Here is a 13,935-nt window from a genome sequence, read left to right on the forward strand (position 1 = left end):
TTTTTGTTATTGTGTTTTTCTAGAAAAACACATTGGTATTTTGTTTTTTCTCCCAAAGTGTTTTGAAAACACCGTACAATTCATAAATTACCAAAACAATTTATAAATTCAGAAAAAAGAAAAATTAATCAGATCAAGAGTTGAGAATGGTTATAGTGCATTGAGAACGGAGGCTACGGGAGACGACGACGGGATCTGGAGGCGACGACGACGGCGACGACGGAAGGGATTAGATCTGAAGCTTGGGCGACGGCGATGGCGACAGGCTTTGAAAGGCGGCGACTACGATGGGGATTGGGGGATTTGGAGGCAGCGACGACTCCGCTTGAGGGAACTACAGTCTTTGGAAGGCAGCAATGACGATTGGGGGATCTGGAGGCGACGACGACTCCGCTTGAGGGAACTAGAGACGACACCAACTTCACTCGGATCTGAAGCTTGGGCGACGGCGACGGCGACGACGACAACTAAGATTTGGGTGACACGGCAGCGATCGGACCCTATCGCGTTTGAGATCAAATCTGAGAGCTTGGGTCGATGTTTTGGGGGAAATGAAAACAACGGGCTTTAAACACTTTTTTGTTGTTTTGAGAAAGACGTTGAAAGTTTGAGTTTGTTGTGGTTTTGGGTAGAAAAACAGAACGATACTCCAACACATTTTTTTTTAACAAAACCGAAACGCCACAAACGCACAAATCACCAAATACTAGAATGAATCTGTTTCGAAAAATTTATCCTATAAATAATGCCCTCTTCTGCCCAAATTTACATCGGTACCACTCCCATTCCCGCCCAATCCTCCCTTCGGACTTTGAAGCAGCCAGAAAACCCTAAAAAACCAATTTGAAAGTTAAAAACACAAAACATCAGCAAGAGAGGGGGAAAAAATTTCCCCATGGATCATCATCAATCCCCTCGCCCTCTCTCCACCGTCCGCCGAAACCCACCCCGCAGAGCAAAGCAGACCCCCGCAGCCAACGCTCCAGATTTCTCCACGTCATCCTCCTCCATCCGCCGCCGCCGCCGCCGGAATCACTCCCTTCCCCCTCGAGGAACTCCTTGAGGCCGAGCCCGAGCCCGATCCACAGCCAAAGCCCCCAAAGAAACTCGCTGATGGGCCCGATAACCTTAAGGTCTTTCTTCGGATCCGCCCCCTCGAGATCCGACCCAAACCCGCTAAGAATCTGAAGTCGAAACCGAGGGGGAAGGCTCAGCCTCCGTCTCCAAAGCAAAGGAGGTGCAGGAGCAATAAGGGATGCTTGGTCGTAAATGATTCAAGCTCGGTCACACTCTCGGCCCCACCGTCGGTGTTCGATAGTAAGCGCAGCAAGAGCGAGGTTTATGACGGGTTCTCTTTTGTTTTTCCGCCGGAATCAGCTCAGGTGAAGATCGATTATTTAGTTTTCTAGCCATCTGATTTCCCTAATTTACTGGTTTATTACTGAATGTGGGAGCTTGAAATTTGGTTGAGTGATGATCTTCAGTTATAAGTCAGAGTAATGAGATGTGATCTTTAAAAGATTGCTTCTTTTCTAGTGTCAAAGTACTGAAAGTAGCTTGCTTGTTATTGAGACAAGGCATTTGAGCCTAATGCCAATTTGTAGAACTACACGTATATGCAACATGGTAGCTGGCATTTTGGGAATTTTCATGATATAACAAGGATACCAAATATTAAAAAAAAATGTAGTAAGAATGTGGCGGAAAAAGTTAACATAAAGGTAAAGGTACATCTCAACACACATATAAAGATAGACTAAACAGATATTACTGGCTGCAGTTGTAATGTCTAAAAGATGCACCAAATACAGTTGAAGTGAAAAAGAAAGATGCTACACTAAAAAGTTCAGATTACATGCTACAGAACATCACACAAGTGTATACTGCTAATAAGAGCTTATTGCTTAATAAATCCTTGTGGACTAATTTTATATGCTAGTCTGTTGTTACACCTTATTTTACTTGAAAAAAAAACTAAGGCTGATGAATTAATTTTCAAATATTATTATTCCATTCAATCTGAATAAACTTGATTTCCATGCAACCTCCTGATTTGAAAGTGTCTGATTGGATTAGGTATTGGTTAGATTTCATTCTATTGGGTATAGGGAGTTAATCCAGTTGTATTTGATCGAGGCATTATTTAGACAAATTACATGTGTTGACTGCTACCTTACATGGGGACTTATATCTGAAGCGTACCCGTACAGGACACATACCATACCCGTAACCGTACCCATACCAAACCTTCCTTGGACACTCCTTATACATTTGGATACATTTATTCCTATTTGTACTCAATGATATATTACATGTTTTAATTGAAAAGCTCGTCAAACACTTCTTGCACAAATATCCTACACTTCACATCCACTTTTATAATCTACAATAATAATCGACACATAAAAATGGTATACGAACTTAAATTCTTATAATTGTGAATGAGAAAACAATATTGATCTCATGTAAATTATAATGTCATTATGTGTATAGCTGAGTCCCATAGCCCGCCTTCACAAATTTTATGTTGGAGACTTTATTTTAGGAAGAAATTTATGAGAAAGTGATGGACCCTCTATTGATTGATTTCATGGGAGGAAAAAGCGGTCTTTTGGCAGCCATGGGCCCCACAGGGTCAGGAAAGACACATACGATGTTTGGATCTCCAAGGGAACCAGGTATGGTTCCGCTTGCCTTACGGCGCATTTTCAATCATGCAGCAGCAAGTGCAAATCATCCCATATCAAGGTACTTTTTTTGGTTACAGCCTTATACTTAGTATTTTGTTTTCCAGTCTTTCTGATCTTACTTATGTGTGGTCTAGTCTGTCACTTTGTTTTAAAACTGAACGTAGACTCAGAAAATCATATCCCAACTGGTCTGAAATCTCAATAACCAGTGTACACCATGCTTAGTTCTTTTATTGTGTTTCAGCAGACATATTTTTAAAATTTTCTTTACTTCCTCCTACGTTATAAAGCATGTATTAGTTTATGTAAGTATATTTGCTTCTATCATCTTACCAAACTCCTGAAACATATTTACTAATACTTTGAAGAGCATATTTGTGATTTGATGAAGACACTAATTTTCATTTGCTTGATTTGAAAAAATGACTCTAGAATAGAACATTTTTTTGGCATGCAAACACATAAATATTTATCCCCATAAAACAATCCAAAGATCATCAAGGATAATGTATATTTTTGTATTATGAGAGATTTGCTAACCAGTTTGCTCAAGATGTCACTGCACATTCAGGAAATCTCATGATCTTGCACATCATGTGATTTTTAACCAACAATCATCTATTGTGGGTACTATTACAGGTCATATTACTTATCTATGTTTGAAATATACTCTGAACGAGGGAAAGGGGAGAGGATTTTTGACTTGTCTCCGGATGGAGGTGATTTATCGTTTCAGCAGTCAGCAATAAAAGGTCTTCAAGAGGTAGTCTACAAACGTAACCTTTCAGTGTCATTTACATTTCACCATTTTGTATTATTTTCATAAGCATGGCATGAAAAGGGATGTTTTCTTATACTAAAAAAGTGACGTTTTCTTGTTCCAGATCAGGATTTCAGATGCAACTGAGGCAGAGAGTCTAGTTGTGCGTTGCCTGCTGAAACGTGCTACAGCTGCAACAAGTGCAAATAACCAATCAAGGTATGTAGAAACTAAAGCCTTACGCTGCTATATTGAGGTTGAAGCTTAGCTTTTTCGGTATCAAACTTGCTGCCTTTCTACCTCTTGTAGTCTTGTTCCTCTCCATCTTGTTCTTGCTTGATGGATTCTTGTCCTTGTGTTTCATATTTCAAATAAAGCGATAAAAGAATAATGTGGAATTAATACACAATTCAGAATAAGCTTTGTTTCTCTATTTATATTTTTATATTGCACTCAATTATTTCCCTTGTTTCTTTCAGTCGATCTCAATGCATAATAAACATTCGCTGTACACTGGAAAACCTATGTGATAAAAACGATTTACGTGCACATGACACTGTGCTCACAATAGCCGATCTTGCTGGAGCTGAGAGAGAAAGAAAAACAGGAAATCAGGTTATTGTGTCTCCTTCATTCATTACCTTAACGTAATACTTATTGCTTGCAAATATGTATCATCTTTGCTTTTCAGTAATATTGCTTTGGGCACAGCATATGGGGTCTAAGTGCATCCTTATTTTGTAAATTGATGATAAGGCCATTGCACGAGGAAGAAGACATTGAACTTGGGAGCTAAGTATGCTGTGATAAGAACTCACACTCCTTTTTGCATGGAGGAACATAAACACTGTATAAACTTATAGCTAATAGTGTGAGCATGCACAGTTAGAATGAGGTAGGAGAGATTATGATAACAACAGCTTGTGGGATGTTAACGTGGATGTGATGACGTTTAGATGTTCAAAATCATGGTTCACATAATCACTCAAGACTTAAACAACCAGAAAACCTCATCCACTTCGACAATGCATGTTTGATTAACCACAATGGAGTTCAATGGTATGCATGCTTATGCAGTCCAAGCAGGCTAATGTGGTTATCAATGTGTGTTTATATGTTGCTTCCATTTTCAGGGTGCACGACTGTTGGAGAGCAACTTCATCAATAATACATCCATGGTTTTTGGCCTGTGCTTAAGAGTATGTGTTTTTACTGGCTTTTCTGTCTGGAAATTTATATTGGAGTATAGAATTTAAAACATTTCTTAACTTGTTAACTGTTTAGTAACTTAAACAGTCTGACCTTCAAGACACTTGGACCAGGTGGCCGCCTGGGCAAGTCTGGATTGAATGTACTAACCAAGTGCCTCCTGTGCACAGGCCATTATCCCCCCGCCGCCACCGGCCATGCAACACACACACAAAAGACATTTCTTGTAAAATGTGTTGGAATTCTAAAGTTAAACTTGACTTCTTCACGGTTCTTTTCAGTCTTTGCTGGAGCACCAGAAAAACCCAAGGAAGTCATTTGAGAAGCACTTCAAAAACTCATTGGTAAGGTCTCATTTATTTGATTAACTCTGAGATTCTAATTTCCTTTCTCGGATTCTTACCAGTTATTAATTATTAATTTCTTTCTTCTGAAAATTACTCCTAAGTACATTCATCAAAACATACTTAACCTCCTTTTCTTTTTGGCAGTTGACTAGGTACTTGAGGGATTATCTGGAAGGCAAGAAGCGTATGACGCTGGTATGCTTTCCTTTTTCTTAGTTAAGTATTTAGGACCAAGCTAGAAATTGTATCCGATTATGTTACTTAGTGTGTCGTTCTTGCAATTGTTTCTTACTGTAGAGATGATTATGAAATTATTATTTGCTTACATTTTCTCAGAGGATAGATTATTAAATCTAGTAACTCTTATCACGTACATCTTATAAAAAAAGGATAAACTAATTCCTAAAATTTTATATACAAGTTAGGAGTTATGTTATTTCTGTTCACCATCAAAAGCATTGGCTTGCCCACGAACCAGAAACCACGTATAAGTTCCCATGTGATCACAGAATTGTTCCTTAGCCGTCCTGGGATTGTCTGTGCATGAGAAGTATATATGTATAGCATTTTCTTCCATTTATGTTGCATTCCATGCTCTTGTTCTTTGATCTGTTAATTTAAAGTCTTTGTCAAAGTGTTTTCATCTTCCAATTTAGTGTGTAATCTTATCATATTAATTTGCCCAGTTTAAAGTAGAAGCGACATTAAGCTGTTTTGTTTTTGCATTATGTTGGATGGGTACAGGTACGGATGCACGACACGGAAAATTTATAAATGGTAGGGTACGGGGACACGACTATATAAATATTTACATACACATATATTATATATTGGAATTTATAATTTATATGAGAACAAGGATGAGGATAAAAATTCATGTAACATTTTTATGTTTCTTTTATTGTGTGGATTATAAATTGGAAAATCATTATTTTTTGAACTAGACATCCAAACGACCCTTCAAAATCATAATTCAAAATCTGATCTATGCCCAACGAGTTTCAAGAAGTAGATGTGTAGGATACATGTCCATAAAATGTATGACAAGTGTTTTAATTTAAAACATGTACTGTATAGTTGAGTACATGCCTGAATAAATGTATGCATAAAAGAACGTTCAAGGAGTTTGAGTAGGGGAATGGGTATGTGTTATGTACGGCTTCAGATTAGAAGTAGCCATGTAACTTAGCTTTTGGAGCAATCCTGGCTATACTAAACCCAATATATTAGTATATCCTTGAGTCTTCCTGGCCTCACTCAGAAGGTTGACTTGCTTTTAGCCCAGTGTAAATCGGTTCCAATGTAAAACATGTAAACCTTCAATCAGGAGATTTGTTCCCAAGTCTTTTTGAAGTCTGTTGCCGAAAGCAAGGCTGAATCCGACGGTTGTTTGACAAAAAATGTCTATCAAGAAATCTTAGTAAATCTTATCCTTGTTTGCTTACCAGTACTATCTAAGCTAGAAATAACATATAATAGCTTAAGGTTGGAAGTAAAGTATTCAATGTTTTGTTCATCATTCATTACCAACTCTGAATTACCGGCTAAGTAGCAATAACAAAGCCTTGAGTTGATATCTTATAGTTTTATAGGTCCGGATACATTTGTTTATGGTTCAAACTTGGTATGTTGGACATTGCTGGCGCAATGTGGGACTGCTTATCTACCCACCAGGAAGCTGGCGATGTTGCATTTAGAAGAAAGTTTCTCCAATGCACTGAGTTGAAATGCGAAACTAAATCAATAGAACATTATGCATCCAGATAACAACAGTAGCAAAGGATATCATGAGCACAAACCAACCATTACCAGTGTTCTAAATGTCATATATTGGGGCCATCTTGAATAGAAAAATTCCATATTGGATGGCAATCAGGGACATTTAGTAAACATTGGAGTGTCATATTGGATAATGTATATGCATTATTATGACTGCGGCACGGCCTTAAATTAAATATAAACATATAAAATGTTGAATCATGTTAATAAGACATGTTTAAGAGACAAAAAAGCGGGGGGAGTACAACTAAGATGAGAGGCAGGATTTACCTGTAGACTGTAGTAAGATGCAGTCCAGGGCATAGTTGGATGATTCTCTGGACCCACTAAGTAACATAATCAGCGCATGACTTACAACTATGTGAGACGCAAAATCTCTTTAAGTGCACATGTGTAAGTTCCAATGCAATATGTGCAATCAAGTGAACGGAGGCGCACAATAGAATATATGAGCCAATGACTTTATTATAACTAAATATTTATGTTAATAAAATGTAAAATGACACCATGATCCCAACACGAACTATGTGAAAAACAAAACAAAGAACAAACTCCATAAATAAGAAGCATTTAAGTATTTTGTATGAAAAAAATATTAAAATACATGATTAGCTTTCTAGTTTCTAGTTTTCTATTATATAATTTGGACAACTTTAAGAGTATCAAAAAAATTTACAATGTATCACTAACCGAACTTGCATACCGAAACAAGCTACCCCTTGTTGAATCCAAATTTTCTAAGCGGCGAATTCTATACTGAAATTTGTACCATACCCGCTATGTACATTGTACTGTGTAACTATGATCGAGGGTGTAGGGCTGACTGATAGTTGGGATAAAATTGATGAGACTTATTACTCAAGAGAGGTGAGCGAAAGCATTGGGCTTAATTTGGCTCTAATTTCTATTTCGAGATTTATATGAAGCAGGTTTAGGTATGCGTTTAGGGCTCAGTTGAGACCCTAAACAGAAACTTGACATTTAAAACAAATGTTAAAATCAAACCAGATGCGACTCCATTTTGACCAAGGTTTTGATGCCAAAATCTTGCCACTATATTGTGAAGATCTCAATACATCTCTCAAGAAAACATCTATAACTTCCCAAAAACAACAAATGGCATGTAAAACGTTTCTCATTGTGGGCATCCCTATAGAACAACATTTTGTCAACATGTTGGACATGTCAACAGTCAACCAATCTATACTATTTATAAAAGAGGATTGTGGTGTTAAAACTTTTGATTAACTCTTCTACCCTTTTAAAATTTAATAATTCACAATAATGCCTTCAAATTTGTTCAATTCATTCTATTTATTATCTTGCAATAAACATGAGAACTAATATTAAAAACTAAATATATATTATAAAATTTAACCATATTAGTCTTATGTTAAATATTTCACTTAGATATTAGATATTATACAATAAATATACAATTTTAATATATAAGATAATAATATCATATATTATACAATAAATATATAGTTTTAATATATAAGATAATAATATCATAATTTAAGATAATTTAATATTTAATTAAACATCTAACATCTAATCTAATACAATAATATATTGATATGTACATCTGATGTATAAAAAATCCATGGAGAGGAATACTAATATGTTAACCTCTTGGTGTAGTCTAGAAATAGCATGTAAATTATCATAATATATGTTACTAACTATTGCAATATACTTATCATAGTGTTTGGATATGAGATAATTCTGAGAATGCAGAATTCCAAGCGGTGTGAGAAGCTATTACATTTGCTCTAAACAATGGATGTGAGAAGGTAATTTTTAAAAAAAGATGTGGATGCGGTAATTAGAGATATCCATATGGTGTGAAGCAACACTTGATTTTTGGACACTGTGGATATTTAACGATGTTGCATATGAATAGAGGAATGAGATTTTCAGGTAGTTTGTCAAATGGAGAATATAAAGGCTCATGTGTTGGTCCAAAGAGCTAAGGAAATTAATGATTTTATGGTATGACTCGAAGACCGGCCATCATTTGATAAGGAGTAGCATTAATCCGCATTCTTTGTTGTGTTTCCGGGTTTTTAGTTTAGTTTGGATGTGTCTTAATTTTGTCCATGATAAACCTATTGCAATGTAATAATTAAATCCTAGCTAATAGAGTAATTTATGACATCTCCCCTTCTAAACCTACTAATAATATTGAAATTAAGACCTGGACCTATAGTGAGAAAATGAACCCATAATTAAAGCATGAAAGTATATTCTCTTACTGATAATCAGATTCTCTTCTTAATTATGCACTAATTATTTCACGACTAATTTACTTCTATAAACGTTCTACTTGGATCTCAAGAGTTGCATAAAATTATGCTATATATGGATGCTCAAATGCATAAAAGGAAACTCTTAAAGAATCAAAAGAAAAAAATGAAGGAAATACAAATTTTGATAGTGGAGTTGGTCCCTCGGTTATATTAATCAGGAGACCTCACAGTCAACAAGATTTCATAGGCGATAGTTGAGAGAGAAAATTGTATGGCTTTTCTTTGGAGGAAACAAACAAATCTATGACTAATTTCTTCTTCAATTTATAGAAAATCACCAATCTATTTCTTATACAAATATGCAAGTCCGTGGAGAGAAAAACTAATATAAATGTCAATGAATTTATGACGAGTGGGTGGTTGGGGGCTCTGTTTGAGTCCTCTTTGTTGATCTAAAAAAAAAGTTATGGCGAATGCAATGTTAGATGGTCTTCGAATGTTTTAGTCTCATATCATTACTTATACACATCACATGCAAAACATGTATTACATACTAGTATTTTAAACATTGATTGCTACTTATTAGTCTGGTGATCAATAGTTTTCTAAATTTGGAAACCAACAGGGGCACCAGTCTGAATGAATCTTGTAATTATTCATATTCACTTTATTGTTTGTGTATATTACACTTAATCTCTAAAGTTTTGAAAGACCATCTAACTGCATATGACTATCGTGATTTTTTTTTCTAATCTCTAAAGTTTTGAAAGACCATCTAACTGCATATGACTATTGTGATTTTTTTTCCTTTCTATTTTGCAGATCTTAACTGTAAAACCTGGGGAGGATGATTATCTTGATACATCTTTTTTGTTGAGACAAGCATCTCCTTACATGAAAATCAAGTAGGTATCTTATGGTTGTTACTTTTCAAAATTTTGTGGGGGTAATTGTGGAATTTACAACCGTTAAATTGAGACCTCTTTTTATTTACAGGACACTATTTTCATTTCTACATTTTGGATTGGATCAAGATTATAGTAAATGTTGAGAATCAGATAGATGTTCAGGGTGATAAATAAATTCTCTTTTAATTATTTTGGTAGCCATTATGACCCATTAGTCACTAGGATATCAGCATAAAATCCATATAGTTTAGAAATATCGCGAGTAAGAGATTTATTGATTGATTGATTTTTTTATTCTCTTGTTACTCAGTTCTGAATTTTTTTTGTTTGAAAAAAACACAATTTATGATTTTTTAGCAATAAAGTTAGGAACACTTGAAATTTTAGAAATAAGGACATTAATTTATTCTGAACAGCTGAAGTCTGAAGATTGATGGTTCTGTTCTATACCCTAACAGGAGCTTAACATTATGCTAACACCAGATTTTATTTATTTATTTATAAAAGCAATAAAATTTTCAAATTTCAAATCAGTAAGTTTAAGAAATTTTCAACAATTTTGCATTGAATCTGAAGCATAATAAGGGTAATCCATACAATATTTTTTCACATCGAAACAAATCTGAGGCATAGGTTACAAAAAGGAAGTAAAAGAAGTGGAGATAAGTATAGTCTTGGATATCGGTGGAGTGAACTGTGGAGTGAATCGTTAGTTTGTGACATGGGCATAATCTGAAGATTATGAGAATTGGTTATATCACTGAAGGCATTTCAGGCTTTCTTAACAAACATAAATAGAGTTTTTACTCTTGTTCGGGGGATGTTTTATATTATCCATTTAGACAAAGTTAGACTAAACCCATTAAGGTTTCCATGGTTTCATTCACCAATCGAGGAAGTCTTTGAGCATAGTATATGGAGTTACAATGATGTGTCAGTTGGCACTGTGGTTCATGGCTGCAGTGTTCTAGAATCCAGAAAGCGCTGGGTGCTTCTTGGCCGAAAGGAGGAAGCTGACTAACAGAACGGGAAAACAAGAGCTGAGACTTAGAATTTTTTTCTCTCCCAAAAACCCGTAGCTTCTCTTTTATTTCTTGGATTCAGATTTAGGTCTTGACCCACCTACATATTAAACCCAAATAGCACACTTAAGTAGGCAGCAGAATTATTCTTTGTTTCTTGTTTTGGTTTTGTTTTTGTTTTTCTTAATTTTGTTTTTTGTTTTTCTTAATTTTTTTTTTTTTGCGTGAATCGGCCAGCATAAGTGCTAGTGCACCGCTTAAATGCCCAGTGCTTAACAGCGGCACCCTTGCCGAGAAAACCTCAGCCTGGACACCACACTGCCTAGGCAGATGTTCTTGGCACTTTTTGAGCACTGCATGGTTGCAAGATTCTGTTACACTTGGATTCAAGAAGGTTAGGATCAGGAGAAGAAAAGGAGACAAAGTTGTAAACAGAAAAGGAATAGAAGAAGACAAATAGAAGGAGAAAAAGGGCAGGAGCAGGTGCATGCTGATGATGTCTTTAAAGGGAATACTGTGATATGGGATTGAGAGTAATGAGGCCAGTAATTCTTGTAGCCTATTTTATCCAATTTAGTCTCCTTATGCAGGGTCAGTAACTTGCCTATGTATGATTCATCAGAAATTATATCAGGTATTACAAATGGCATATGAAGCAATAGGGAGGCAATTTATATGTGAATACTTGATGATATTTTATGAGTATTGTTGAGGTCTTTTGAACATATTGCTAATAGATATAGGACTTTGTTGTCAAGGTGGTCCGTGAGCAAGTAAACTGTCATGAATATTGGACTTTTATACAGTGTAACATTTAAGCATGGAATTTTAGACAATCTCGTGGAAATCTAAGCAGAGTTTTAGTGATGTACTTTTGTTGCTGTTTGACTTCATTTTGACTTAAAGCTTAATGAATGAAACTGTAGAAGGAGAGGGAGAAAAGTTTATGAAATTTATATGGTCAAGAGTGTTTACTTGATGGTTTGGACAGTGCACATATATCCAATTTTCTTTATCATCCATTGGAGTTCCTTCTTTTTTTTCTTCATTTTTCTTGAGATATTTCTTCTCACTTTCAGGTTTAACAATGTGGAGGATGCCCCAAATGTGCCACGCCAGAAAAGAAATACCACTTTATCATTTCAGACAGAGGATCATAAACGAAGGAAAATTATTGACTCCATTGAAGTGGTACTTTTCTCTCTCTTTGATCTTTGATGTTCCTGGCATCAACTTATGACATTCTAATGACACATCATAGAATAACAAAATACATTGTGTCTTGACTTGGTAGTATCAACTGGGTGTGTACTTGTTCCATCATAACACTCAAAATGTTTAACGGCCAAGTGAATGATACATCTAAACAGTAGATTTTGGCCTAAACGATTGAAAATAGACAAGCTTAAGCACATCAACCAGTTTAGATGGGATGCTTGCTGTTACTGTAAGACTTATCTTAGAAATCAATGATTAAATCACACTTATAAATCTAAAAACAACCGTGTATGAGAGCAACAGATCTTGTTATGATCATTATCTTTTCCCTTTTCACTCTTAACTTCTTCACAACGTTCTTGCCATTTAAGAAAGTGTTCCCTCTAAGTTTATTTTGAAATTTGTCTCTCACTTCACTTGTCTCACTTCACTTGCCGTTTATTGTAAGATTTATCTGAACAGATCTTATTTCTTATTCACGGACCTATTATCTTTCCCCAAATGTCGGCTTAATGAATATAAGCATATATAAGTCCTGTAATGACAATTTCTTTCTTCTTGAGTTCTTGGTCAAGCATGATTGCGCAACTCAGTGTAAATGCTTCTGCCAAATCTTGCCAAACCCTTCCTTAATGTTCTGAACATGTTTAAACAAAAGGCCATGTTCTTGATTATTATTCATGATTTGATTACTCTCAGGTCATGTTTTCCCATAGTGCATTCTTATGAACTTTTCTTGTTAATATTTTTCCTTGAGAAAAATAGTTATAAATCATTCAGTAATCAACTTTGGGTTGAGAAAAGGATGAAAATTTTCCAGCCTTGCTTGACTAGGATTTCATACTAAATATGAAGTTGTAGAGTTGTGATTTCGTTCTAGTTCTGAAATTGTCTTGGGGGCTTAGGCTACCAATATTTAAAGATAACATTGATTAAGCAATGTTATAAATATTACTCTCAGGACGTGTTTTCCTGTAGTGCATTTCTATGAACTCCTAAATATTTTCCCTCAAGAAAATAGTAATAAATCATTCAATAATCAACTTTGGGTTGAGAAAAGGATGAAAAATTTTCCAGGCTCACTGGACTACATTTTCATGCTAAATATGCAGTTGTAGAGCTGTGATTTTGTTATAATACTGAAATTGTCCTGGGGGCTTAACCTATAAATATTTAATGATAACATTGATTGAGCAACCCACGTTCAGTTCCTAGTCTGAGAGCTCTCATTAATGGACCAGTATGTGGGCTCCATAACAGCCAAACCAGAAAACTCAAGTTTTAGTTAGATGTATGCAACTTTTTCTGTCCGATTATACTGGATTTGATATATCATAGTAGAGGAAGTATCAAGAAGATGCCTCTAGATCTATTTTGATAGTAAATATGAAAAAATGCCTTTTAGGTTTTTATTACTTATGTTGAAATGATGCAGGGGCCATGAGCCCCCTGCATCTGCATCAAACATCTGTTCAACATTCACTCATGCAAAACCCATGGCGAATAGGAATACACATGATATGACATGTCCAATGTGTCTCTGGCCTTGAGCAGGCTTTGAGATTACTGGACTTGCAAATAAGATCTTCTCAGCTGCCATATATACCTACACACACACACACACATATACACACATATATGTATATGTGTGTGTGTGTATATACATATATATATCTGTGTGTGTGTATACATGTATACACACACACACACACACACACACACACACACACACACATATATATATATATAT

The 13,935-nt window shown here is 35.5% G+C and overlaps 1 protein-coding gene across 1 annotated transcript in view; it reads left to right on the forward strand.

Moving 5' to 3' along the window:
• Positions 855–13,935, forward strand: part of LOC109838912 — a gene marked incomplete at its 5' end in the record, with an annotated part of 27,869 nt that continues 14,788 nt past the window's right edge. Inside the window, 10 exons of the mRNA XM_020407338.1 lie at positions 855–1,382; positions 2,546–2,748; positions 3,330–3,453; positions 3,575–3,669; positions 3,930–4,065; positions 4,584–4,649; positions 4,941–5,003; positions 5,151–5,201; positions 9,860–9,942; positions 12,047–12,158. Of these exons, the coding sequence (XP_020262927.1) occupies positions 855–1,382; positions 2,546–2,748; positions 3,330–3,453; positions 3,575–3,669; positions 3,930–4,065; positions 4,584–4,649; positions 4,941–5,003; positions 5,151–5,201; positions 9,860–9,942; positions 12,047–12,158 (1,461 nt within the window). The remainder of the gene's footprint in view (positions 1,383–2,545; positions 2,749–3,329; positions 3,454–3,574; positions 3,670–3,929; positions 4,066–4,583; positions 4,650–4,940; positions 5,004–5,150; positions 5,202–9,859; positions 9,943–12,046; positions 12,159–13,935) is intronic.

The sequence above is a fragment of the Asparagus officinalis genome, chromosome 4 (genome assembly GCF_001876935.1).
Source record: "Asparagus officinalis chromosome 4, Aspof.V1, whole genome shotgun sequence".
Taxonomy (NCBI): Eukaryota; Viridiplantae; Streptophyta; class Magnoliopsida; order Asparagales; family Asparagaceae; genus Asparagus; species Asparagus officinalis.